The following is a 27,304-nucleotide window of genomic DNA, read 5'->3' as shown; positions in this document are numbered from 1 at the left end:
GAAAAAAAGGACAAATCGTCGTGGTCATTAGACTCTTCTAAAAGAGGTAGTGTTCTATGGGTGGTGTAGAATTAAGCAGGCCTATTAACTCTTCATAAACTTTAATCACTCGCTCTGTCCGGGTTGTACAATTTAGCTTTCCATTTAGCTTTACACTGTATCTCCCCAGCGTCTAACTCTTCCTCTGTTGGTCCCAACGCTGCCTCTGTTGGTCCCATTAGAAGTGTCACAGTGCCCTCTCCTGGTCAAGCATGTACAGTAGCAGAATAAATACTGATTGAGCGACTGACTTCAAGGCAAAATAAAATAAAATATAGACCAGTCGGCTTGTGTTCGTATCCGCGAGTGTTTGCTAGTCGGGTGTTCGTAAGTTGGGGACCAATGTATATACAAAATATCAAAGTGGCCCTTGGATCCTTTCATTCTTCAGTATGTGGAACTCAGTGGAAAAAGTTTGGACACCCCTGTATAAGATAATGTGTCTTTCCAAAATATAAAAATAAAAATCAACATGGCTCCATACAAACTCAGTATCTTTGTAGAACAAGGGTTGGCACGTTAATGAGAAAATCGGTGCATGTCGTTGAAATGATTTGCTCCGGTTGTGCGAGTGTGCATGGTGTGTTGCACAAAGACATTAAATAGTTGAAAACAGGGCGATCAAACAGCTTAAAAGCTTATCCTCCGCGTTAGACATCATGAATGCAGCAGATGAAAATAGCACTTCTAACGCGTCTATCTGCGCTAAGTCAGTCTGCTTGAATGCATTTTTGTATGTGTCCTCATCGTTTTGCTGCGTTGGGGGTGTAGCGTATGAACATGATTTTGTTGTGAAAAACGCAATCTTGACCCTGTTAAGTTGCTTCCCGGTAACCTGCTGTTGACATGAGCACTCCATAGTTGCTACTAGATTGTATCCCTCTGCCAGAACACTTAGTTAGTAAAAACAGTAAAAACAATATGCATGTTCAATCAGATTTTACGTATTTTTTGCTTAAGTTAAGCATTTTTTAATCCTAAAAACGGCTAAATGAACTAAAATATATAAATATAAATATAAATATAAAATATATAAATAAAATACAAGGCATTAAGGAACATTCAAATTGAGAATGTAGTATTCTACACTGGTCGCTAGGTGTCAGTAATGTTACTTTAATGTTCGACGAGACTACCGGCAGACTTGATCGCCGGAACAAAAGGTTTTTATCGCAGATTTGAATTATCTCACAACAGGGACAATAATAATAATGATCATAATAATAACACGGGCTACCGTTGCCGCCGTAACCCGTGCTTTTGAACCCACGACGTCACTTTCTGTCCCCCTCACATCCAAAACACATTTACTGCAACACACACAAGTCTTAAATGGCTTATTTTCTCTGATTAAATTGACTATGTTAAGTACTAAGAGTGTGAAGGTGACTATAGGGGTGTTATTTCATGTCCCAATGGCTCTGATAACATTAAAAATCCTATTTCGAAGATTATTATATGCCATAATTACGAAAATATTGCATTTATAAAGAAGGAATCCTACTTCACGGAAATTCACTTATCACAGGTTGGGTTTGGAATCAATTAACCGCAATAAATGAGTGAGATAGTGAGCCACTTCCAGCAGCAGCTATAGATTCCCATGTCATTACAATGCCCCCCTGCACATGACACATGATGTGTCACATGATGCTTTGGCTCATGAGCTGCACCTTTCTTCCTCTATACTTCTCTCTTCCCATCATTCTAATATTAGCTTAGTTTGACTCCATCTGTTTGAAAAAAATCAAATTCCAAAACATTGGAGGCTGTTCTTACAAAATCCGAAAAACTGGGACTTTAAATTACTAAGCGATTGAGGTAATCTGCATCGACCTGACAAATGCTCAAAGCTTATTTTTGTAACAGCCCACGGATCAATACCAGCAGCAAACTTAAAGCATTGTTCACATGCTATTTTCATCTCGCATTAGCATCACACAGCCATTCGACAGTCAGCCTTCTCCACTATCAGCACGTGACTGGGAGGGATATAGCGAGGGAGAGCCATGCAGGGGCGAGCTAGCTGGAGTGACAGTAAGCGTGGATGGAAACGAGTGTGCCTCTGTGTATGTCTGCACATGTGAGTTGGCGTGCATGCGCAGAGCGTTTGCTCCATCGCTTGCAGAGCTCAGACTTATTTACACATACTCCAGAAACACCCACGACTTTGTACTGCCGTCCCTCTCACACCATCTTTTATTCCACTTTATGTGCTTATGTCACATCCACAGTACCCGTTCCTCCTGACTCTGATTCTGCATTGAACAGAACAGACACTTCTGGGTCCCTGCTATGAACACCTATGAAGTGGAGGTGAAGGCTGTTTGACCTGAGGATAAACATCACCTGCAACGCACCAAACCTCAGGAAGGCTTAGACAGACTTCCGTGCAGGACAGATGGGTGCGGGCAGCAGGGAATCCTTCTCAGGCAATGGTCTGAAGTGATGCAAGAGGTCCGTGTTGTGGTGGCGACCGTGGGAATTGTGGTGTTATGTAATCAGCCTGCATACGCAGCATATAGATAGAGTCATACCGCCATGGGCCGTTTGCTGGGTGGGCTCCTCACCCTCCTTACAGCACTCCTTAAGTGCTTGTACCATCAGCATTGTGTTGCTTGCATAACCGCCTCCCCAGCCCCGAGAATGCACAGGAAACATGTGACCACTTAGTGGGTTCCCACTGAGGGGAGGTGGGGAGGTATTTCTCGTTGTTCCCATTTTTCTGTATTTTCCTTCTTAGCAACTAAGAGAGTTTTTCCTCCAATCGTTAAGTTGAGATGCACGAGGGCAGCAGTTCCACTGAGGATAGCGGCTGACAAAAATAAAAGGACGAGACGTGATCTTCCAGCAGCCTGTTAATGATTGAATATAAATGGAGCCTATGGGGGCCGCGAGGAAAAACAACATCTGGGGAGGTGCTTGTTAAGAGGAGCTTCATGCGCGGCGACTAACGTACAACGTGCGCGCTACGTATCGTATCATAAGAAATAGCCTGCCCGTGCACTCACATGCGGTAGCACGCTCTCACTCTTGCACACTGGATGCCATCTTTGCGAAGACCTTCCCGCACATGACACACTCCTTTTATGAAATACGCCAATAGAAAGATGACACACGTCGATGTCTCTGATGTCTGATGTCTGAATACACCAACGCTCGCTGGCAAGTGGTTTGATCGGGATTTGATACAAATCAGCGTGAAAGAGGATCAAGTTCAAAGAGTGACGAGACCACCGGAGATCTGGCGTTGCTATGGAAACGAGCGAGTCCCCCGTGTTTCACCTGCTGTTTCCTGAACTCAATCTGTCATTGCGGTCACACTTAAATTGCGGCGGTGTTCTTGTGTTTAATTGAAGGTACAGAAACTTAGTGACTAATTACCTCTCTTTGCTCTTACATGACCTTGCGTCTCGCCAGTCAGCTGGGATAGGCTCCAGCATGCCCCCGCGAGTGAGCACAAGTGGCAGAGAAGATGGATGGATGCTCTTTACAGTGTATGCATACACAGGGTCGACCGAAACCGAAACGTGTGAAAACCGAGGCAAAAAAACAACGGAAATCAAATTCAATCGTTTCAGACACCCAAAACTATGAACAAAAAAAATAAATTTCATAAATTATAGTTTTACATGCAGAAAAAAAACATGCAAAAAAAAAAATACAAATGACGAAAGAATGAGACTTACTGTTGATGCAGATTCCCCATACATCCTGGTGAGATAGAATTCAATGGTGTTTCTCACTTTCTTTATGGCACTCGCAACTGTTCTTGGCCCCATGGTGAGTTATTTAGCAATCATACGCGATACGGTGTTAGCAATGCACTTGATTTGGCGGAACGATACAGTATAGGGCAAATGGACGGGTTTGTTATGTGCAACACGTACAACCGAGACTGTACAAACACCGAGGCAACGTTTTGGGGAAAATTTGGATGAAAACCGAATCATACGAAAATTGGGGCGTACGAAAACTGAGGTTTGACTGCATTATTTTAGTAATTATTGTGTGCAGAGCTGTTTCTAATATTTTGCCCCTCTCGAGTAACTTAGTCAGGTGACAAAAGATTATGATGCAGTTACAATTACATTTGAAATAGCCACATTTAGTACTTTGCTTTGCACTGCATCGAACATTTTGGTTACATTTACTATTTCAATACTAGAAACACCTCTCATTATGATGTATTTCTATCGAATACCAATGATAAATGTATTGATAATAGTCATTAGCTAGGTAAAAATAGATTTGTCATGCATTCTATTTTCCTTGCATCCTTCGTGGAGTTAACTCACTTCTCGCTGGGGAAAACAGACTAAATGAGTGTGCAAACACCCTGACATGCCCATATTAAGTGCTGCTTGCATGAATATTGTTCAAGCGTCACATGAGCCAGCGAGCTGCTGCACGTGCAGGGTGCACGGCATCTCCAGCATGAGAGGAGGCGCCGGCTAGTGCGCATGTTTGGGAGCCTTCAAAGAGAAAAGGGAGTGAGAGAGATGGAGTGAGTGAGAGAGAGAGAAAGAGCAAGCCACCATCTACACACTCCTCCTCCGGACTTGGACGCAGGTAGTCCAGAATAGGTGAAAAGAATCACTGAAGTATCAGAGGTGGCTTATCACAGACTAGTTTGGTGTTTCAGCACTGGACAGCTCATGCATGTAGCGGGTGGGAACATGTAGGTTCCTTCCAGCATCTCAAGCCGCAAGTGCTGCCAAAGTGGAGCCTCGAATGATGACCATCCCGGAGTTCCTCCTGGAAGTGTCCATAGTGGTGGTGGCTGTTGTTTCCTTGGTGACCAACTTGTCAGTGCTGCTATGTTTCACACAGAGCTCCGAGTTGAGGTCCCACGTGCCAGGAATCTTCGTCCTGAACCTGTCTTTCTCCAACATCCTCCTGGCTTTCATCAACATGCCCGCCACCTTTTTCGGGGTGGCTAAGAGCACGGAGCCCTTTGGGAACTCGTTCTGCCAAATGGTCAGTTTTGCAGAGACGTTCCTCACCACCAACAGCATGCTGAGCATGGCAGCCCTCAGCCTGGACAGGTGGATAGCAGTGGTGTTTCCTCTCAGCTACTCCAGCAAGATGCGCTACCGGGATGCTTTGCTGATGGTGGTCTACTCCTGGTTGCAGTCCCTCACCTTTGCTCTGACGCAGCTCCTGATGGACTGGGGCGGTTACAGCCACACATACGCCTCATGCACCGTTCATCTAGCCGACAAGGGAAGGTCACAGCTGGCTGCCTATGCCACCTTCACCGTGCTGTTCCACTGCAGCACTTTTGCTTTCTGCCTGGCCATCCTGTGCTTCTCCTACCTCAAAGTTTTGAGAGTGGCCAAGTCCCACTGCAAGAGGATAGATGTCATCACAGTGCAGACTCTACTCCTTCTGGTTGACATTCACCCCAGGTACAACATGTGGACTATTGCTTTTCCATTGTTGTATTATGTAATGCACATTCTGCTGAAGTCATCATGTCAACCATTAATATTAGTTGTCATATCAGGCGTGAATTCATCTGTCTCTCTCTGTCTTGTCAGTGTGAAGGAGAGGTGTTTGGCACAACAGAAGAAGAGGAGGCAGCGCGCCACAAAAAAAATTTGCATCTTCATCGGCTCCTTCATCTTCTGCTTTTCACCTTATGTTATAACAAGGTAATCATCTGCTTGAATTTCTACACTTTCAGAACGGTGCGTTGGTATTGCTGTGATACAGTATTACGTGGGGGTCCATTCAGTTACGTTCCTGCAACTTTACATCGTTATGCGATTTTCTTTGTTTGCTTTGTGTAGATTTTTAGGATAATAGTTCATCTTTCATGACCAGCCGTAGGATTGGGTCAAAATGTGATAGGTTTTCAAATATTTTTGTCTGTTTTTAACAAATTAAGAAATACAGTCATGGAAAAAATGATTAGACCACATTTGTTTCTTCAGTTTCTTGTTCATTTTAATGCCTGATAAACTAAAGGTACCTTTGTTTGGACGAATATAACAAGGACAACAAGAATAGCTCATAAGAGTTACATTTTTTTCGGCAGTACAATGCTATAGCTATCATGTAAGAACGTAAGTGATTCTGGTTATTATCAAGAAAACCATGGAAGTTGCTAGATATCGATATATTAAACTAAACTCTTATGAGCTATATTTGCATATTTGTCCAAACAAATGTATCTTTAGTTGTACCAGGCATTAAAATGGATCAATAAAATGAAGAAACAAGGGTGGTCTAATCATTTTTCCCATGACTGTACTTTACAAACTACTGTATTTGTCTTTATATTTAAATAAGCACGCAATAGTTTTGCAGCTGTGCATCGTGTACAGTACTGTCACTAGAGACAATACTAGTGTAAGGAAGATTATTTTCCTCCTTTTCTATACAGTAGACGCCCCTACAACGTAAATAATCCGTTCCGAGAACGTTTACGTTATAGGGTTTTTACGTTATACGAAGCGTAGAATACATGTAAATAGCCTAATCCGTTCCAAGATCTTCCCGAACTCACACCTTTGGCCCCTCAAAATATTCAAAGTCCACCAAATATGGTGGGAAAATATAAGAAAACGTTAGCATAAACATAGTAGAGTAACATTCCTATATAAAATAAGGTAATCAATAAGATTACTGTAAATGAATAAAACTGAAAAACAAAAACAATCAACTAGTTTAAGGGCGACTACGATGAGGAAGGGAGGCTGAAGGGAGAAGCCCGTCTCTCACACAAACTCACGTACGCGCTGTATAAGTCAGCCAATGAGACGAGAGCGTAGGCGGTGCCCCGATAATCAGCCAATGAGAGCGTGAAGCGTCAGAAGGCGTCACCAAGTGTACTCTGTTAGTCATGGAAAAAGTTTCCCTCTCTCTGTCGTGCGAGCTATTCAAATTGAATTTCTCAACTTGCATCGACTTGACGCTTTACGTTATATGGAATTTCTTACGTAATACGATGCAAAAACTTTACATCAATTCTTTACGTTCAGTGGAATTTACGCAAAAGGAGGTTTACGTTATCCGAGGTACTACTGTACGATACTTTCATGTTTTATAGTAGTATGTCCGTATACTACACCATTTCTACTAGATCATACTGTATTTAAATTCATTTGATTAGACACTAGCAGGTCCCTGCGGCTTGACCCACCTCCATTTATGTTAACTCATTCAATCCCAGCCATTTTTCCAAATTCAACCCCTTCAGTACGGCCATTTTAGTCGATTTTGACTGATTTTTCAAGGCACACATACGTAAGTTTCAGGAAAATATCAGTTCCCAGCAAAAAAGGAGAGAAAAACAGCTTTTTGTGAAAAGATACAATCTTAGGTACACCTACACAAGATCGGTGTTTGGAGTAACGACGTTGTTTACCAACAGCATCACTTGCCAACAGTGGGATGTGACGTTATTAGGCACTGATGTCGCTTCAGTTGCCATTGTTCACTGCTTCTACACAGGAAGCTAAATAGCTAGTCAACTGGCTGTGGTTCCTTTCTCTCAGCAAAACACTGCCCCCTAGCGTTTTGGTAGATAATTGCAAGCCACATGTTCAGCCCTCTGCCTGATCTTTTACATATTGAAGGTTTTCCAAAAATGTAACACAATAATTACTTTTCCTGGTAAATAATGACATCATGTATACTATATTTTATACAATATTTTATGAAAGGGTAATTCCGTTACTATTAAATTACTTTTTTGGGAACAATAACTAGTATCTACTGTATTTTCCGTACTTTAAGTCGCATTTTCACGAAATTTATGATCGAGCTATCGCCAAATATGAGGTTATTTTTTTAGTTTTTAGTTTTTTTAGGGGTGTCATGGCGACAAGGAAACAAACTAAAGCTACAGCTGAAATAAGTCAGTTTTTTCAGCTGTCTCTTTAGTTAGTCTCCTTTTTAAAGTATATGAATACAATAAAAACATACGTGTTTAATAGATCTCAGGGAGTTCTCGAAGAAGACACTTCTACGTAATACGTGACATAACACCTGGACGCATCGCTGTGCGTAGAAATGTATCAAAGCCGTATTCTAACAACATTTTTTTATTCACAAATGAATTAAAATAGAGTGAGAATCATATTTGCTCAGTGGCTGACACAGAAGCTCCAAGCCGGACATAATTAGTGTCCTAATCAAGTAACTCTGCGGTCCAAAATACGACATTTCTCAATCCACACAGGAGTCATACAAGTATAGTTGCACATTACTTACAGACACAAATGCTCTGAGGCAGAAGCGTATTAGAATATATTCTGTAACAAAAAGTATCTGGTATACGCTCCCATCCATCCATCCATTTTCTCTGCCGCTTATCCTGATTAGGGTTGTGGGGGTATGCTGGAGCCTATCCCAGCTGACTTCGGGCGAGAGGCGAGGTACACCCTGGACTGGTCGCCAGCCAATCGCAGGGCACAAATAGACAAACAACCATTCACACTCACATTCACACCTATGGACTATTTAAAGTTGCCGATTAACCTAACATGCATGTTTTTGGAATGTGGGAGGGAACCGGAGTACCCGGAGAAAACCGACGCATGCGCGGGGAGAACGCGCAAGACCAGCCAAACTATGAAAAAATGTGCGACTGGAAAATACGGCGTAATGAATTACTTTTCAAAAGTAATTTATCCAATGATGCGCAAGTGCCAACATTAATTCAACAATTCCGCCTTGACTTTCATGATTGCTCAGATGTATGACTTATCATACGTGAAATTTGCTTTGACAAAAGGATGTAATTCACTTCTTTCATGGCTCCTCCTGCAGGTTAGTGGAGTTGTTGCCCTCTGTGCACATCTCACAGTACTGGGGTATCACCACCAAATGTCTGTGCTATGCTAAGGCTTCTAGCGATCCGTTTGTCTACTGTCTTCTGCGGCATCAGTACAGGAAGGTACTGGTGCGTGTCATCGGCCGTTTCATGAGAAAGGATCATTACTTGCTGTCTGCCAGCACTTGGAGCAGCACCTTCGACACCACAGAAGACAACTGCACCAGAATGACCTGAAGTCACTGTGCAGCTATTTGCGATGAGATTGCACCCCTTCTGCTCAATGGTCAGATGGAAGGGAATCCGTGCCTTGCTCAAGGACACTGACACTGAGGGCTCGGTCACGTGACTATCGAAGACACAATGTGGCCAATTTATTTGTCAAGGACACACAACAGTGTAAGCTGAACGCAGCTTCTCCATGTTGTGGTGTGTGCCAAAGGTCCTTTCGTTATCTTCTAACTGTCGTTTTCCAGAGGGCTGATCAGTTTGCTTCTAAAGGCATTGCCAAGGATTACTTCACATCAACAATGTACGCCACATGTGTTTATTTTCATTCTATGTGCTACCGTACTGTACATTTCAAGTAACATCGACTTTGTGACGAAGTGTTATTCATGTGCAAAAAAAGCGTGTTACTGATAAGTGACATGTCACGAGTCTGGCATCGTGTGATTGTACCATACATGCGACAACGAAATAAATACACATTGAAAGGATGAGCTGTCATATGTGTGTGTGTATATACACCGCAGTCAAAATGGCTGCAAAATGTCCGAGGGTTTGTGTCATTTTTGTTCCATTTCCAGTAACAGCATCATTGCTCAACGGATTCCAACACAACCTGAATAGCACGGAGTAGAATGAAGATCTCCACCAGGGTTGAATACATGCTGAGCACTGTCTAGTGCAGGGGTAGGGAACCTGTGGCTCGGGAGCCAAACGTGGCACTTTTGAGGACTGCGTCTGGCTCCCAGACATGTCTTAACACGATAAAATGGATTTATTTCAATTCTTTTTCTCGCTGACATTTTAAAGTAAACCATTGCAGAAATCACAGCGTTAAAAATAAAGGTCAAAATATAAAACTTTCTTATGCATTTTAATCCATCCATCCATTTTCTGCCACAATGCGGGTGGCCAGAGCCAATGCCAGCTTTCCTTCCGATATTTTCCGGGACGGACACCAAAACTTGATTATTGTTGCATAATGTGGTAGCCTACCTGTCACTGCGATGTCAAGAAGTAAACTTCCCTCGTTTACTTTGCTAATTCTGCAAACAACCCCTTTTGACGAAGAAGATGGCGAAAAGAAAGAACGATACGGAGTGCGGTGCCAAACTGCTTGTTGGTCTTGCTTAAACATGCACATATTTAGTTGTATTCAGTGTTAAAAAATATGATATGGCTCTCTGGCAGCCAAGCATTCATAGTGACGTCGCTTTTTAATCTTTTGATGTCAGCTCATCCTACCATTGTGAAGATGAATTCACCAAGTGTTGGCTTGCTCGCCCACTGATAGGGAACGCGGGCTGGGGTAACAGCGTTGTGAGACAAGTTACGGTAGTTTTACCCGACTGATGATGATGTTGTTGCATTAGTAGTATTCAACATCATGGGTGAGCTGGAGCCTATCCGAGCTGACAATGGGTGAGAGGAAAGCAGTGACGTGCGGTAAAGTTCATGGCTGGTGAGGCACTGGTTTTAATTGCATTTATACATGAGCTACTTTCTCTCCACCCCCACCACACACACACACACACACACGCAGCAGATCAGTGCAGTGAAATATGATCAGTGCAGCAGTAAAGACACAAGCTTGGCGAGGCACAACTCTTTTGGAGTGAGGGATGCTCTGCACAAACACAAAGGAAGGAGGTTTCCATGCACTGGGTGGTAATTATCATCCCCTTTCGCGAAGACTAAGAAATCTGCCACATCACACACTAGTGTCAAGCAGCCCGCAGCGTAAAAACATGCTTTTTGGACTTTTGGGGCTGTTTCTGGCTTTGACGAAAAGTTGTCGGTGCGCACCACAGCAAACCTGCCATCCAGGAGACGAGTTTTTAGGTGAGTTAATGTCAAATGTCGTCTCTGCTGGATAACTTTTTTTTTTTTTTTAAATCTAAGTATCATCCTATCCTGTAACTCATAGCCTCTCGTGAATGCATTATATATTATAGTTAAAATCCGTCATTTCCTCGTCTTTCAAATACGATGTGTTACCCAATACGTATGTCCACACAAATGATGTAGAATTTTTGTAGCGTCGAAATAGTATTCCTTTAAAAACACATCAGTCCAGTTGAGGAAAATCCCTTTGGTTGACAATGGCGTCCTCTAGCGTTTAAATATATAACACATCAAAGTGTCCCCCCTCCCCTCTTCACACAGGAAGATGCAGCAACAGTGTGCCTGAAGAAAAACGTAAGTCGTTCAGCAATTTTTATTTTCATTTGCATATTTATCCATAGTTTTCCACATACAAGTGCGTCTGGATATATGTAAGTATGAAAATCAGGGTGAAATATGTCAAGTATGTATTTCTTAAGAATTTTGATAATAGCCTACAGCTAATAAAAACCCCTAATTCAGTACAGTATCTCATAAAATGTGAAAAATGTGAAAAGTTGAATATCGCAAACTACTGGTTCACGCTCTGCAAAAACTTCCTGAGCCTTTAATTGGTCTCTTATAGTCCGACTTCAAGTCCCCAAATCAAATAACCTTTGCACGACATTGTAATTTATTGAGATTCACCTGTAAATGCGTCCCCGAGGGGACATGGACAAAAAAATGCGTGAAAAAAGGACGGATTTTTACAAGGGCTCGCAAAACTTTTGCTAGATAACGAAATACTTATATTGCTACGTGAAGCTACATGGCATGCACACTTCCGGTCAGACTTGCCCCCACATTGCGAAAATCGGGTGGAAATGCATCATTTAATTTCCATCTTCAGCATTTGCGCATTGTTTACTGCACAAATTTAGAGGTGTAAAGTGATAGTGTAACTATAGTAACACGTTTTCAATTCCGTGATGGTTATTCGGTTTGTCCTTTGGAAATAAAATGCTAACATCTGGTCCGAGCTAGTGTTGCTGGAAACACATCTCTTTGAGTACCGGTAGCCATACGATCAGCAGTTATCCATATATAGCCGTGATTCTTTCACTTGTGTGCACTGCTTGTTCTTTTAAGTAAACAGTCATATCAGAAACTCAGCGAATGTGATGCTCCTAATTTGAAGTTTCAACGCAAACATCCGCTCTGAACGCGGAAGTAATGGATGTCTAATACTCTTAATGTAAACAGATATGCTAGCTCTGACAAAAGTATTGCATTAAATCGCAAAAATGCATCGTTTTTTTGTTTTTGTCCATGTCCCGCTCCTTATCAATAATAGCTGAAATGAGTCACAGAAATGTTTCTATGAGTAAATCCAAGTATACTTTTAATATTATGTACTATCTTTCAAGCATTCTCCAGTGGAGAGTCAACCACAGATCTGTATAATATATCTGGATAGCTCATACGTCGCACCCGCCCGTGCAAGCCGCTGAAGCCAAAGCGACGCCATCTTACCACTCACATCCCGACTACATTCGCACAGCGTACATAGTGTACAAAGCAGATGAAGAGGCTCGCAGAACATCTATATTTTAAATTAAAAAGCGGGGAGATTCTCCCATTCCTTCAAGTAACGCAACGTTCGTCCCTTAAAAACGATTTGATACGTTATTCTCTGTCTTTTGGCTATATTAAATGTACTTTATCCCCTTCCAATTCTCATTGCCTTTGGGACAAAATTCTACTCTGCACCCTGGCTCAGCACTCCCCTATAGCAAAGCATAGTTTTACTCCTCTAGAAAGACATTTTAATTTTAACTGCATATCCCATACCTTTTTTCCACTAAAATCCATGGTCATCATCCTTTACTTTTTTTCTTTACTTTCATACAATTCACTATGCTCTCGTCTGTACAAAATATGAATCATCAAAGAGAGTGACTTTGGACAAGTTTTAAAATCATTTAACATTTTTCTGATTTATTTTTCTGATTTTTTTTTTTTTTGTTTGTGTTATGAAATAGAAATAACCTCTTTTCTGTTATAGAAATATATTTGAACAAAAACCACAGGAATAATATGTGATAACCATAATGTATCATAACCATAAACACACACCCACACACACACACAGAGAAAAAACAACAACACTGAAACAAAACCATATGCTTTGCTAAAATATCTGAGAGATCGACAGTGCAAAACCCTTAAATTATCAATCATAAATCTACATTTCAATCATACTTACAGGTGAAATGTTCGTCCACAGCCTTTGAACTGGCGATTTGTGCAGTTAATAGCTGCACATGCAGGCATCTTAAGGCAAAATTTGTGTCCAATCCGAATTAATAAAAGAAGTTCACCACGAATGCAAAAGCTTGTCGAGAAGTAGTTTCTTGCGAGTGGCAATATGGCGGCCGTGCGGCTTCACAAGTCATCCCAATGAGCTATCCAGATATATTATACAGATCAGTGGAGTCAACACTACAGTCTACAATGGGCCTTTCAGGTTCAAAGGGTGAGGAGAGCCTTACATTTTAGGTCAAGACCTGACCTTCACAGCTGCCTGTGAATGTTTAAATACCGTGTGTTGCTCTGCTGCAAGATTCAGCAGGCCTTTCGGCAAGATTTATCACATACTGCAGACCACTTGAAATTGTGGTCACACATGTCATCTAGAACACAAGGAACCATATTTGGAAACGTGTGTGTGTGTGTGTGTGTGTGTGTGTGCGCGTGCAAAAAAAGCCTCTCAGACAGTAGCGATGTTTGTAATATTAACTCAGTAGCAGTAATTTATGAGAATGGTATTCATTGAAACATGCTAAGCAAAAAGGTAATTATAATACACAGTATGACGAAAATAGGGTTATTGGATTGAAATTTATGTAAATCCTTAGAAATACCCAGGTTTTTGCCATCATCATTGACTAAGCATAAATAAGCTTCGCATAATAACGTTTGTTTCTCACCCCTCAGCTACTTGCACGGAGCTGCACCTGAGCTACTGTCATGACGTAGGATATTCTAGGTGGGTCGTAGAGCTCGGTACAGTATAAGATAACTGACTCAGTGCCATCTATTCATTATCAACCTTATTCTGACTGTCCTGTAACACGGTGCCTCTAAATACACTGTTTAGTACTGATTGTGACAATTTTATTTGTGTTGCACACGTGCGGCTGCAAGTGCGTTAAAAACGTCAGTGACCTGTGGAGTTTTAAGTGTTCACTGGGTTTGTTTGAGCCCCTATTTGTTAGAGGAATGTCTCAACATTAGGGGTAAAGAAGTCAGTCATGAAGTTTTTGTTTCACCCTGCTAACTAACCAACAAAACAACAACCAAACAAGATCTCTTTCACGCTTGGTGGAGATATAAACCTGCATGAATTACGTTACAGTCAATTACATACAGCCATTGTTAAATCCCTCTTTGCTACTCTAGAACCATATTCCCCAACATCCTTGGACACCGGACTCGTTTTGAAGCAGAATCAGGGGCAGAGTACCTTCTCTTGAGTGTCATCCACGGGCTCCTCAACGGAGAGTGCTCCCCTGAAATACGTCTCGTGGGCTGCTCGGTGCTTGCATCGCCCTGTAAGGATAACAAGATGATCAAGCCATGTCGCAGCACATGCGAGGCCCTCAGGAGGGACTGTTCTCACAGCTTGGAGGCCATAGAAATGGCCTGGCCTTACTTCCTGGACTGTGACCGCTTCTTTGCAAGCGACCAAGAGGGCTGCTTTGACCCACTCGCAGCGCTGAAAGGTAAAGGTCAAACTCTTTGACTTCTTGGCCCTATTCCAGAACTGTAAACTTAACCGTCCTATTCCTACCCAAACCCACGCCTTTCAGCCAGGCAGGAGCTAACAAGGTCCGGCCTCTCACCTGAAGAACCCAGCACCATCATCCAGTTCACATACACGTCCAACACTCAGATGTACAGCTTACTGAAGAGAACGGCGGCCAAGTGCTCGCACATCTCTCATGTTTACAGCATTGGCCGTAGCACTGAGGGACGAGATTTACTGGTGATAGAGTTTACCAACAATCCAGGACAGCATGAACTGTGTAAGTAAAACAACTTATTTGACTTCTTTTTCAGAGTTTCAAATAGGAATAGGCATTTGACAACGATTATTAATCAAGGGAGGTTAAAACTAGTTTTCAGTGACTCATATTTTAGACCTAATCGATATACTGTATTCCATCTCCTGGACGAGAATATGGCCTCCATTTCTTTGAGATCATCAATAAATGTACCTCTCATAAGTGTGTTCCTGAGTAAGGCCAATAGCAGTAATGTATGATAGCCTACACTCTGGCCATTCATTGTATTCATCAACAAGGCAATGATAAAGCTAATGTGTGCATAACAGTTAGGAGTACATTTGTGATTCAGCAGTGGTTACCGTAAATTCTGGTGTATAAGCCGCACCCGTTAAATTTAGAGGCAAAAACAGATTTGTACATCTATAAGCCGTACCGGACTATAAGCCGCACATGTCCATGTCATTAAATGCCATATCGTGGCACGCACAAGCCCGTGAGGACCAGGCAGCTCTTTATTTGACAGGAGTCAATCATGAGCTATGAAAAAACTCACAACGGGCTTGTCAACCCATTGGATTGCCATATACGATATTTGAGGCAAATGCCAGATACTGACTGGTTTCCGGACCCTCAAAATGACCGTTAAACAGCGCAGCGTGTCCTTTTATTGTGGCCAACCTCAGGCCCACCTGTGCAGTAATCCACCACACCTGCGTCTGTTTTTGATGAGTAAATAGGATAGACAAACTACTCAAATCATTTTCTGAAATTCAATGCTTTTGTTGACCAAACCTGCCAGAGAATGTTTCAGACAAACTGTAATCACTGCTATGCAGTAGAGGCAAACGTCTTTGGATGGATCTCTTTAATTAATGAATCCATCTAAAGCTTGGCCAAGAGCCCCTTCAATGCTAATATTCTTACTGCATCTTACATACACATTTTGGACAATTCTATGCCTCCAACAATGTAGGAGATAAAACTGTGTTAGTGCTGTATTTACAGATTACGCTTGTAAAATTATTTTAACAGCTGCTTCTTGTCTTTAAACCCCAGTGGAGCCAGAGGTCAAGCTCATAGGCAACATGCATGGCAATGAAGTACTGGGCCGCCAGTTGCTCATCTATCTGGCCCAGTACCTGTGTTCAGAGTACACCCTGGGGAACCAGCGAGTTCAAGCCCTCATCAACACCACCCGCATCCACATCCTGGCCTCCATGAACCCAGATGGCTACGAACTGGCCGCCGCAGAGGTAGAGGATAACAATGACCCGGAGCTCATCAACCAGGAAGTAAATATTGTTAACAGTACAAAACAGACAAACTGCCATTATCCATTGTCAGTCCACTCTGCTGCTACTTTCTGGTGGGAGGCGAAGGCATGACGCTGTGATCTGATGGTCCGATGAGGGAAGTTGACATGTGACGGGGTGGTGTGTGTAATTCTTAGCTATTCCCTTTTTCTATTCTTCGAATCAGAGCAGAAATCCCGTATTTAGATCACTGATAATGGTAGTCAGTAGTCAAGGTAATATTTCCAGTTTTAAGATTACGCAGAATTATTCTACTGTATGCCAAAGCTAGAACAGTTCTGTATTAACAATACAAGGATAACGGACTGAAAATCAGATTATATCGGCCTGCATCTAAAATCTGCAGTTCGTTCCAGACTCCACTCCAGCACGTCTATTTAGTAGCTCCAGTACACAGAGACCAGGTGATGACAACGACAGTGTGCCCTAAAAGTACCGTATTTTCAGGACTATAAGTCGAAGAAAAAAAACATACATAAGCCGCACTGGACTATAAGTTTGCATTTTTTATTTTATAAAATCAGAGACCAAAAACAGACATTTCATCTTGAAAGGCAAGTTATAGTAACAATAAAATGGAGAACAATAGGCTAGATAGGCGTGTGTTAACGTAACATATTAAGAGTGTTTCAAATAACTATAGCCTAAACAACCTGCAAAGTCATCTGTATTCATCGCCTTGGATGTTGTTGTTTTCTTCATTTCAGTTAGAGTATCCTCGGCTTTTCACCAGTGTCACACACGTTTCTCGTCCGCAAACTTTCTTTCTGCTGCCCGATTACCGTTTTCAGCTGCATATTTCACTACTTGCAGCTCGTAATCTTCAGAATATGATTTTCTTTTTGGGGGGCGTTTGTGGTCCGTCTTTCTAAGCTGATGATGCTGGTACAGGAGTGATAGGAGTAGCAGATGCTGGCCCACAAGGCCTAGATCCCCCTCTCGTAGCTGTTAGTGTGGGAAAAAAAAAAAACATAAGTCGCTACGGAGTACAACCCAAACCATGAAAATATGGTCAGTGTCCGTGTCACAAAAAAATATGTTTATTCTACAAGAATCCACAACAAAATATATCAAAAATACAGCTCAAGTCCTCCAGGCCTAACCACGCATAAAAAAACCAAAAAGATAAAGAACCAAAAACGCTGCTAGACAAGGTAACAGCAGGATACAAAAATACTAACAAAAAAACCCACTGCTGAAAACCAAGCAGGGAACGAGGCTAAGCTAACTCAGGGCGCTGCTGAACAAAATACAACACGCAGGTGGAACAGAAAACCACCGCTGGAGGAAGCCAAGCGGGGAAGAAAACACAAGTAGCAGGAATGACCAGAAAGCTAGGATACAAAGCAGGGAGTCACACGCAGCAGGCGTGGACGGGAAGACAATCTGGCACAGGTATGAGGGACCGCGTGGTTTAAGTAGTCCAGCTGAGTAATTGGACGCAGGTGCGTAAGGAGCCCCTGGAAGGTGTGCTGCAACAGATGGCAGAGAGAGGGCAGCAAAGCAGCACAACAACCTTCCTTCCCTCAAATTGAAGGAGGTGTTGATCATTTAAATCACCTGCTTCAGTGACCGGCTGGAAAGAAACCCTGCAGTGTCTCTACCCTCCATGTCACGAGTTTGACATGTGCTGTATCGGATCAATTTCAGTAACGGCCAATACTCAAGGCTGCTGTATCAGTATTGTATCGGAAGTGAACAAGTTGTATCGGGACACCCATGTATATTGGGTAATACACATAGTACTGGTTCTTGGTGTCAGCAGTTCAGCTTTTCCCTCATTGTTCCTTTACCATTTTTGCTGTTTTAAAATTTTTTTTTTGTTATATTACACAAAAATATATAATAATTATATTATTATAATATACAGTATATAATTATAGTCAAATTTATGGCAACACAAGTAGACATTAGTGACTCAAGACGGTGCTTATGCCTTTCGCCTTCTGCCTGTTTTTCCTCTCACCTCTCACAACCAGATGAACTCATCAGCCCAAAATGAGTCAAATAAAAACACAAGGCTTTTTGGACAGGGCACAACTCTGTAGTTTGATTTAACACACGGAATCATTATATTCAATCAAAAGCAAACTCTAACTGGCAGTAGGGAGAACTCTTTCCACTCCATTTCTTTACTAACCAGAATGTTACGTTCTGAGGGGGTGACTTTGCTCAAATCCTTCAACATTTTAACACTCCACAGGGTTTCCCCTAGGATTTTTTGAAGCTGCGGTGGCAGGCTGCACGGGAGGGCAGACTGCCGTCGCTGTATCTGCAATTTAAAATAAAATTACAAATAGCAATTTTTTTTGACTTATTACTCATTTAACTTTTTTTCCCCCAACAACTAGCCGAACATGAAGCGAGAACGCTGCTAAAATGTTAATTTAATGGCAAAGTTGCTGAGAGCACTGCCATTATTTAAATGGCACTTTATTTACAAAGCACATCTCCACTCAATGTGCTCATTTGTCATTAAATACAGGTGTCATGCTTGAATAGAATACATAAAAATACGAAAAGGTGATGCAAATATTCATTGGTGAGCTACTGCTAGTTTACGAGCTACCTGTTTGAGGCCCCTGTGATAGCATCACTGTCTAAAGCTGGACACACTACGTGTTTCAGGTGCACAACTTCGACACACAACTGGTGTTTTGAAGATAAGCCATAAGTATTATAATGATAACAAGAGAGCAAGATTGTTAAGTGACACTTTCAAAAAGTAAATTGTAATGATAATCGATGATTGATGTATCCATGAACGTAATAGCCACTAGCTAGCTCGTCGCCGCCGGCCAGGCATGTAGACAAAAATGCCAGAAAGTGGAATGATCTTGAAACGCGAGCGATCACACACGCTGGCATAGGTAGGCCTAGCGTGTGACAAGCTGTCGTCGGTTGACTACACATTTTACGGGCTATTGTTGATTCTCCCGATAATAAGAAACAAAGTGAAAGTAAAGACAAGACTTGTCGCACATCTGGTCACTGGTCAAATGCAAGCAAGGCAGACAGGCAATTCCGGTGCTTGCTTATCAAAATAAAGCGCACCTAAACGTTTTTATTATATTTTAAATCATTTTCAAACTAATTGTGGTCAATATGTGCGTAAATAATAAGATATATGTATCTATATAAGATATATATACTGTACATTCATACAATCCATTACTTAAAATTGTTTTCAAGTTAAAAACCCCTCATTTTTAAAGTGTGGTGGCTTTTATTTTGTAGTGGCGCACCGCCACGATCAATTACATGTAGCGGAAACCCCGGTAAGGACTTTCTGTGTTTCTGCTCTGCATGTTTTACAATGGACTGATCACATGTATGCTCAAATGTCTTTAACATTTGACATAGGATTTCTCTTGTGGGATATATGGTCTTGTCTACATGTTAACAATGGTTTTAACATTTTCCTGACTAATATTCAACTTATGCTTCCCATGATGCCTGCTCCTCAACACATCATCATCATCCACGCTATGATTAATAAATATCAACACCTACTGACAGTGTCTTACTCTTCTAGTTGTTTGGACCTAAATGTTTCAGGGTCACTTACTGAACGGTTGGACAAATGGTCGCACAAATGCCCAGAACATTGACCTGAACCGCAACTTTCCGGACCTCACATCTGTCTTCTACCGGAACCGTCGCAGCAGGCACTACCGCACTGACCACATCCCAATTCCTGACGCCTATTGGTTTGGGAAGGTACGATGAAATTTCATCATGTGTATTGATGATTTGAATCAATACAACAACTTTACCGTTCTATCTGTCCCGTTTGTGTATGTGTGTACGCCGGAAGGTCGAATAAGGACATCTATGAAACAGTCTTTTGCAAATCTATGGAAAAAGTTTGGACACCCCTGCTTTGGTAAAATCATTCTGTACCGCATGGTACTTGTTTTGCGCTGCAGGTGGCACCAGAGACCTTCGCAGTGATGAAGTGGACCAGGTCTCTCCCCTTCGTCCAGTCTGCCAGCCTCCATGGAGGTGAATTGGTGGTCTCCTACCCCTTTGACTTCTCCAGACACCCTCACGAGGAGAAGATGTTCTCGCCCACGGCAGATGAACGGGTAAGGGATGAATCAAGCGGAAGATGTTGATGTATTTCTCCTGCTCACAGTTGACCTCTCTCGATGATCATGCCATCTTTAGGTGTTTAAGCAGTTGGCCCGTACGTATGCCGATGCCCATGCCACCATGTCAAACAATGACACAGACAGGTGTGGAGCCAACTTTTACCGGACTAGGGGCATCATCAACGGGGCACTGTGGTACAGTTTTGCAGGAGGTGAGAAAAAAAGCCTTTCATTCAGTTTTAACACAGGGGTGTCCAAACGTTTTCCACCAAGGGCTGCATATTGGTGGTCCTCCGTTTACGACGTTTCATGTTACGGCGCTTCTGTAAATGAATTAAAAATGTAATTCTGGTCCAAAAAATCCGAGACTATGTTTGATAATTAGATACGAGCGCATGGCGGTAGAATGCAGTGTGTGACTGTACACCCATGCTGAGGAAGAATAGCATTGCTTATTAGTTAACTTTTTGGACATCATTATGACTCCCAAGCGGCGGTGCGCTAAGAAAAAAGAAAAGCCACTACCATGGAAGGGAAAATGAACATAACCGATTGTATCGGCCCGCGTCTAAAATCTCTGATATTGGCACTACACTACAAGCAGTCCATTCCAGACCCTGCGCCAGCGCTTCTATCCAGCAGCAGCACTTCTAGTCAGCATGGGGAACCCACGTGATCACAACAGCGTGTGCTAGGAGTGACGTCAGTCATGTGGCTGTGTTTTTTGTACGAAAAAGTCAGAAAAAACATTTGCAGCTGAGTGCAAGACCTGTCATGCACATGTTTCCAGTTGTGGCACAGAACCGGGAAAGTTTAATATGACCAAACCGAATTTCACCACGGCCTGCTGAAACATCCACCATGGTAATAGGCTTAGATCTTAACCTGGTTCTGACCATCTTAGAGTTTCAGCTTAAAATTGACTATAAAAGCGCCACTGTTTGACTGTGTAACTCATTCGGAGATGGCGGCACCATTTATTGAGAACCTGGCGGACCTGGGAACAAGAATACTTTGGGCGGCATTACGACGGAAGCGGCTTCTTTGGGATCACACTGATGCGCTAGAAATTCTCTATGACTGGTACAGATGTTCAGCCGAAGGAATACTTTTTCAGCCAAGTGCCAGGAATAAAATGCAATATGTAATATTAATAAGGCCAATTTTAGCAGACGTATATTTCGCAGCAGTCCTCAGTACTCAGCCCATATTCGCTGGAGGAGGAATAAGCACTCTGAGGCATCAATCAACTGGAACAAAACACTTCTTGATTCTAACAAAAAGGAAAAACTTGTCACAAAGGGAAAAACTCGCCATAAACATGCCAACACTGCCACCCAGTGGCCACAATGAAGTACAGCACGTGAGAGCAGTGTATAATTGAGATCAGTAAACAACAGACATAGTTCAAAAATAAAAAAAAAACACAGTTGTTGCTCCAGTTTATTTATTTGTATTTTTTAAGATAAGGTTAATATGTAAAATATGTAAAACATTCAGAAATTAAAACACTATAGTATAATAAGTAGGGATGTCCGATATCCGATATCCCCATATTGTCCAAATCTCAATTTCCGATTCCGACATGTGTAACATCACATACATGTATCTCCTGTCGTGTAATTAACACACATCTGTAATGAAGCTAATGGATACAGCATAATGTATGTATATTTCAAACAAATATTTTCAGAGATCACAAAATGGGTCAAACATTTAAAGCTGTTCTGCAGAAATGGAGGTGGCTCAAGCCTTGACAGTTGGTGCTACTACGTACTTCCTACAGGTGTTCCAACTTTTCTGGAGTACAGTCCTACCTCTTTTATCAAGGCTAACTGGTTCCAGACCTGACTGCAATAAGTGGATTTCCGCAAACTAGGGTTTAGTATTATTAAACGGAATAGTTTCCTAGTAAGAGCATAGAACACCTGTTTACAACTTTATAAATACAGTTTTTACCATTTTTAGAGCCCTGTAGACACCTCCATAGTCACCTTGACACTCCTATTATTCTTACAACATTAATACGCAGGCTACGGGATCACTGCAGGGACATAAATGACGGCTGCCGCTTTAAGCATTAGCAAGCTACCGTGCTAAGGGTTTGGGGGAAGAAGAAGGACGACGCAAAAAGGCAAAAACTTACCACTTCCGCACGGAATAGGAGGAGAACTTGTTTTCACTATGTCAAGTCGGACATGACATGGCTGACTCCATGCAGTGTTATGGTAATGTTTCATCAGTGTATATTACTGACCAGAATACTAATACTTTCAGAGTGAGGGCGCGGCGTTCGAACTGTGATGTAGCGAGGGCCGACTGTATATACACAGTCATGGAAAAAATGATGAGACCACTCTTGTTTCTTCAGTTTCTTGTTCATTTTAACACCTGATGCAACTAAAGGCGCCTTTGTTTGGACAAATATAACAATGACAACAAAAATAGCTCATAAGAGTTACATTTTTTGGCAGTAAAATGCTATAGCTATTCATGTAAGAATGTAAGTGATGTTGGCTATTATCAAGAAAACCATGGAAGTTGCCAGATATCAGCTCTTAAATTCAACTCTTATGAGCTTTATTTGTTATCATCATCATATTTGTCCAAACAAATGTACCTTTAGTTGTACCAGGCCTTAAAATGGATCAATAAACTGAACTTGTGCATACAAGATTCCTGCCACCTTTTCTCTGTGTATTATAATAAACAGACGGTATAAATTCATGGCTAAAGCAAGTTAACTAATGGTGACTTTTTCAGTGTATGGTATTTCTTTTCTATTGTAGGCATGTCAGACTTTAACTACCTGCACACAAATTGTCTGGAGATCACAGTGGAGCTCGGGTGTGACAAATTCCCCTCAGAGGCTGAGCTTTACCCTGAATGGAAGAGGAACAAGGAAGCTTTACTCAGTTTTCTCGAGTCTGTAAGTAAAGTTTTGCTACAACTTTTATTAACGGGACAATGTCATTAGAAGAATTATTCACAATAGACAAAACATATTAACATACTGCAGTGGGCCTGTGGGAATGTTGCTCCAGGAGGTGAAGATGGCTTCACAAAGGGCATCCACTGTCTGGTACTGATGTTCATTTTGGAAACTTCCCTTGCCATCCATCCCCAAATGCTCAGTTGGATTTAGATCAGGGGAACATGCTTCTTCTAGAGGACGTTATTCCTCTAGAAGAAGTCCTTTGTCAGACAGGCATTGTGAACTGCAGCGTTGAATTGAAAAAGCCAGTCATTACCACACAGACGAGGGCCTTCAGTCATGAGGGATGCCCCTTGCAACATCTTCACATAGCCACCGCCGTTTGACGTCCCTGCACAACCTAAAGCTCCATTGTTCTACTGAAGGAAAAGCACCCTAGATCATGATGGTACCCCCTCCACTGTGCAGTGTGGAAAACATCTTAGGTATTATCTCCTTGTCATGCCAGTAACATTGGCAGCCATCAGGACCGTCAAGGTTAAATTTATTCTCATCAGAGAATAAAACTTTCTTCCACCTTTCAATGTCCCATGTTTGGTGTTCTCGTGCAAATTCCATTAAGGCAGTTTTGTGGCGTTGAAGGAGATGAGGCCTTGGAAGACTATTTTTTCTGAAAACCCTTCTCTCGCAGAGGCTGTCTGTTGGTTATTGGACTGCACTTGGCACCAGTAACAACCTTCATTTGGGCCGAGGATCGTCCTGTGTCTTCATGGACTGCCAAATGGATCTTCCGGCTCAGGGCCGGTGACATTTTTTGGGGTTTACAACTTGATTTTTTTGTTGCATAACCCCTGCACCTTTGACGAAGATTAAAATGACACAATGCAAAATGCAAATTATTGCAATTTTTCAACAGTTCTTAAAATTTTCATCAGCAGTGCCGTGACAGACAGAACAATTACATTCTTTTCCGCTAGATGGCAGAAGGTACACAATTAACTAGAGATGCTCAATATTGGCTTTCTTATTGATATCGATTTACCAATATTGTCCAACACTCCATTACCGATACCGATATCAACCGATACGGATATTGGCAGCAGCTCTTCCCTCGAACTAATGTCAGGTCACATGTCGTGTAATGAACACATTATGCTTCTTTTCCTGGATGCATTTCACGAATAAACACTGTTTGTACAAAATAAGCCAAATGATGAAAACTTTTGTCTCAACGAAAGTCATTTAAAAAATCACTACCAAGTCAACGACTACAATTTCGAAGGCTGCACATTTAATGTAGCACAAGCATCCATATATGAAGTAAAGTACAACATATGGAACTTTAAACTGGTTATAGCTTGGTAGTTTTTCTCAGTACCGCTGGTCACTTCTTATTATTTTGCTGTGTGTGACTCAGAGTGATTCTGCCTGAGGTGTGCTATTAGATTGCAGCTATAAAGGAAAACGCCAAACTCACATCTAGCATAATCAGTGCTTTACAGTCATTTCAAATTGCATATTTATAATCCTTCCATCCATTTTCTACAACACCTGTCCTCATCAGGGTTAAGCGTAAGATGGAGCCTATCCTAGCTGACTTTGAGTACACTCTGGACTGGTTGCCAGCCCCTTGCAAGACCCATATAGACAAACAACCGTTTTCACTCACATTCACAGCTATGGACAATTTCGAGTCGGCAGTTAACCTGACATGCATGTTTTTGGAATGTGTGAGGAAGCCGCGGTACCTGGAGAAAACCCGTGCAAGCTCGGGAAAAACATTGCACACAGAGATGTTCCAATGCAGATTCGAACCTGGATCTCCTGGCTGTGCGGCCGACATGCTCGCCACTAGGCCACCTTGCGGCCGCCATGAGGTTTTTCTGCTGTAAAATATGTGCTTTGCCTCAACAAAGGTTGGGAAACACTGCCACACCGTACATTTGAACAGAGCCCCATAGGTGGTTCTGGGTTTGAATGTTGAAGCTCAGACCGCTCTGTGTGGAATTGTAGGAGTTTTTATGTTAATCGGAGACTCCAAGTAGTCCATTACTGTGAGTGTGATGTTTGTCTACATGTGCCCTGTGATTGGCTGGCGACCAGTCTGTCCAGTCCTCTCACCGTACTGTGATTTGCTACAACTCATTCTTGACGATGGACAGCAGTAGAAAATACCTGAATGAATTAGTCGTTTAGTGTAGCTGGTTTGAGCTTAACGTCCAGTCAATGTGATTTATTGTCATTTCATGCCAAGGTCAGCTGGAATGGAATCCGTTGAAGGTTTAAATTTGTGCTTCTTGTTCAGGTCCATCGGGGGATTAAAGGAGTTGTAAAAGATATTGATGGCAATAGGATCCAAGGTGCCACCATTTCTGTCCGGGGGATTCGTAAAGACGTCACCACAGGTAAATATGGCAGGACTGTTGCTTTGTAATGCTCGTCTCCTTTTTATGTGCAACTTGTCCTCACAGCTGAAAGTGGAGACTACTGGCGGCTGCTGAGCCCTGGTACTCACATCCTGACAGCCACAGCTAAAGGTTACTCCAGGGTCAGCAAGCGGGTTTATCTGCCCCACAACCTGAACAAGGCTGGACGTGTCGACTTTGTCTTGAAGAAGGTGTGTCAAACGCTCATCCATAATTTCCGATCTCTGCTCTCCGTTGTCACTCTGCTCCCTGTTCTGTATGCAGGTTCCGCTGGAACCGGATATTGACGATCACCTCTTCCCCACGACGGATACATGGGATCGATTTGACCCTTACAATCAGTTTGAGCGCTACAGCGAGCCAGATGTAGCTGAGGGGGGCATCGAGCGGCAGGAAAAACCCTGGTGGTGGAGCTACTTCTCCCAGTCTGGTATCTCACCTCCAAACTGGCTGCTGCGAAATGTCTAAATTCACTTAAGGACAGTACAAATGTCACACTGCAAAGGGAGGCACATTTTTTGGATGCGTTTTTGTAGCAGCAGTATTGACAGTGATTTATAAAGCAAAACATATGCAATTACAAATACATCTACACATGCATCTCCTGCCAGGCGTCACATTTTGTCATTTTAAAGGGATAGTTTGGGATTTGTTGACATGTAGTGCATCAACAGTGACTTTCCCCCCACTTTGTTCCGTGAATCGAGTTCTGGTCAGTATTCCCGGCTAGCGGGTGGTGTCACAAAAGAAAAGACACGAAAAAGTCAGACCTCACAATCACTCACCTCGCTCTATTGTCTCTCCCTTTGCATCGCTGCGCGCTGTCGCAAGCACGCCCGACTACACAACAAGCGACGGCGATATTCCTTGTTTCACAAAGCCAAAGGGATATCTTTACGAACCGGAATACACTGATGCCAAACTTCGTCAGATGTTGAAACACATACGCAACAGTTGACAGGCGGCAGCGTGCAGTAATAAGAAGGGAGAGAAAATAACGCAGAAAGATCGTGAGGTCTCACCTTATGCCACGCAAATGCATATTGTTTCTCAAAACAAAACGCTTTACTTTTGTGACCCCACCAACTGGCCGGAACTACTTGTCGTGTCAAAAAAATCCAAACTTTCCCTTTAAGGTAATGACATCCAAAAATAATGACATGTACTTGTATTATAACATTTAAGGCAGCTGCATAAAATGTGTTTTGATAGAAATGTTTTTGACAGTCTACTAGTTGTTGTCTGTTCTATTTTATCCCCAGAGGTCGCAAAAGTATTTTCTGGATGTGTAACAGCCTTTTAATATTGAGCACATTTCTGAAATTTTGGATTAGTTATGAAGAACAGATACTGTATGGTTGTTTTATATGTGAAATAAAACTGAAATATCTGGCATGTGTTATTATTATTATTATTATTATTATTTTATTGTCAAGGTTTTAGAATTGGCTTGGCAATGCACACACAGCATTCCAGGTACAGTCGCGCAATTTTATCGAGCTTTTAGCTGCATTTTCTGTATAACCTGCATTTACAGTTTTTGTCAATTGTTTACACGCAATTTTGATAACACTGGTCCTTTTTTTCAAA

General features: G+C 42.1%; 2 protein-coding genes across 3 annotated transcripts; both read left to right on the top strand.

Annotated features, from left to right (window-relative positions):
- Window positions 1-4,587: 4,587 nt before the first annotated feature.
- gpr78a (G protein-coupled receptor 78a) lies at window positions 4,588-9,528 on the top strand. Its single transcript, XM_054779353.1, has 3 exons — window positions 4,588-5,450; window positions 5,583-5,696; window positions 8,821-9,528. The coding sequence occupies exons 1-3, from the start codon at window positions 4,774-4,776 to the stop codon at window positions 9,059-9,061; spliced, it is 1,032 nt and encodes a 343-aa protein (XP_054635328.1). The 5' UTR covers window positions 4,588-4,773; the 3' UTR covers window positions 9,062-9,528.
- Window positions 9,529-10,603: 1,075 nt separating this feature from the next.
- Window positions 10,604-27,089, top strand: cpz (carboxypeptidase Z). 2 transcript variants are annotated; one of them, XM_054778962.1, is made up of 13 exons: window positions 10,604-10,894; window positions 11,219-11,251; window positions 13,874-13,925; window positions 14,339-14,661; window positions 14,749-14,964; window positions 16,003-16,199; window positions 19,818-19,979; window positions 20,189-20,347; window positions 20,430-20,565; window positions 23,143-23,282; window positions 25,594-25,693; window positions 25,760-25,905; window positions 25,979-27,089. In XM_054778962.1, exons 1-13 carry the CDS (start codon window positions 10,675-10,677, stop codon window positions 26,180-26,182), a joined length of 2,088 nt encoding a protein of 695 aa, XP_054634937.1. In that variant the 5' UTR covers window positions 10,604-10,674; the 3' UTR covers window positions 26,183-27,089. The 2 variants fall into 2 exon arrangements, with proteins under 2 accessions (XP_054634937.1, XP_054634936.1); XM_054778961.1 differs by having other exon boundaries at window positions 16,003-16,238.
- Window positions 27,090-27,304: the final 215 nt, after the last annotated feature.

Source organism: Dunckerocampus dactyliophorus, chromosome 6 (genome assembly GCF_027744805.1).
Source record: "Dunckerocampus dactyliophorus isolate RoL2022-P2 chromosome 6, RoL_Ddac_1.1, whole genome shotgun sequence".
In the NCBI taxonomy this organism is placed as follows: Eukaryota; Metazoa; Chordata; class Actinopteri; order Syngnathiformes; family Syngnathidae; genus Dunckerocampus; species Dunckerocampus dactyliophorus.
The sequence above is the reverse complement of the archived record's forward strand: the minus strand, read 5'-3'. Positions and strand labels throughout refer to the sequence as shown.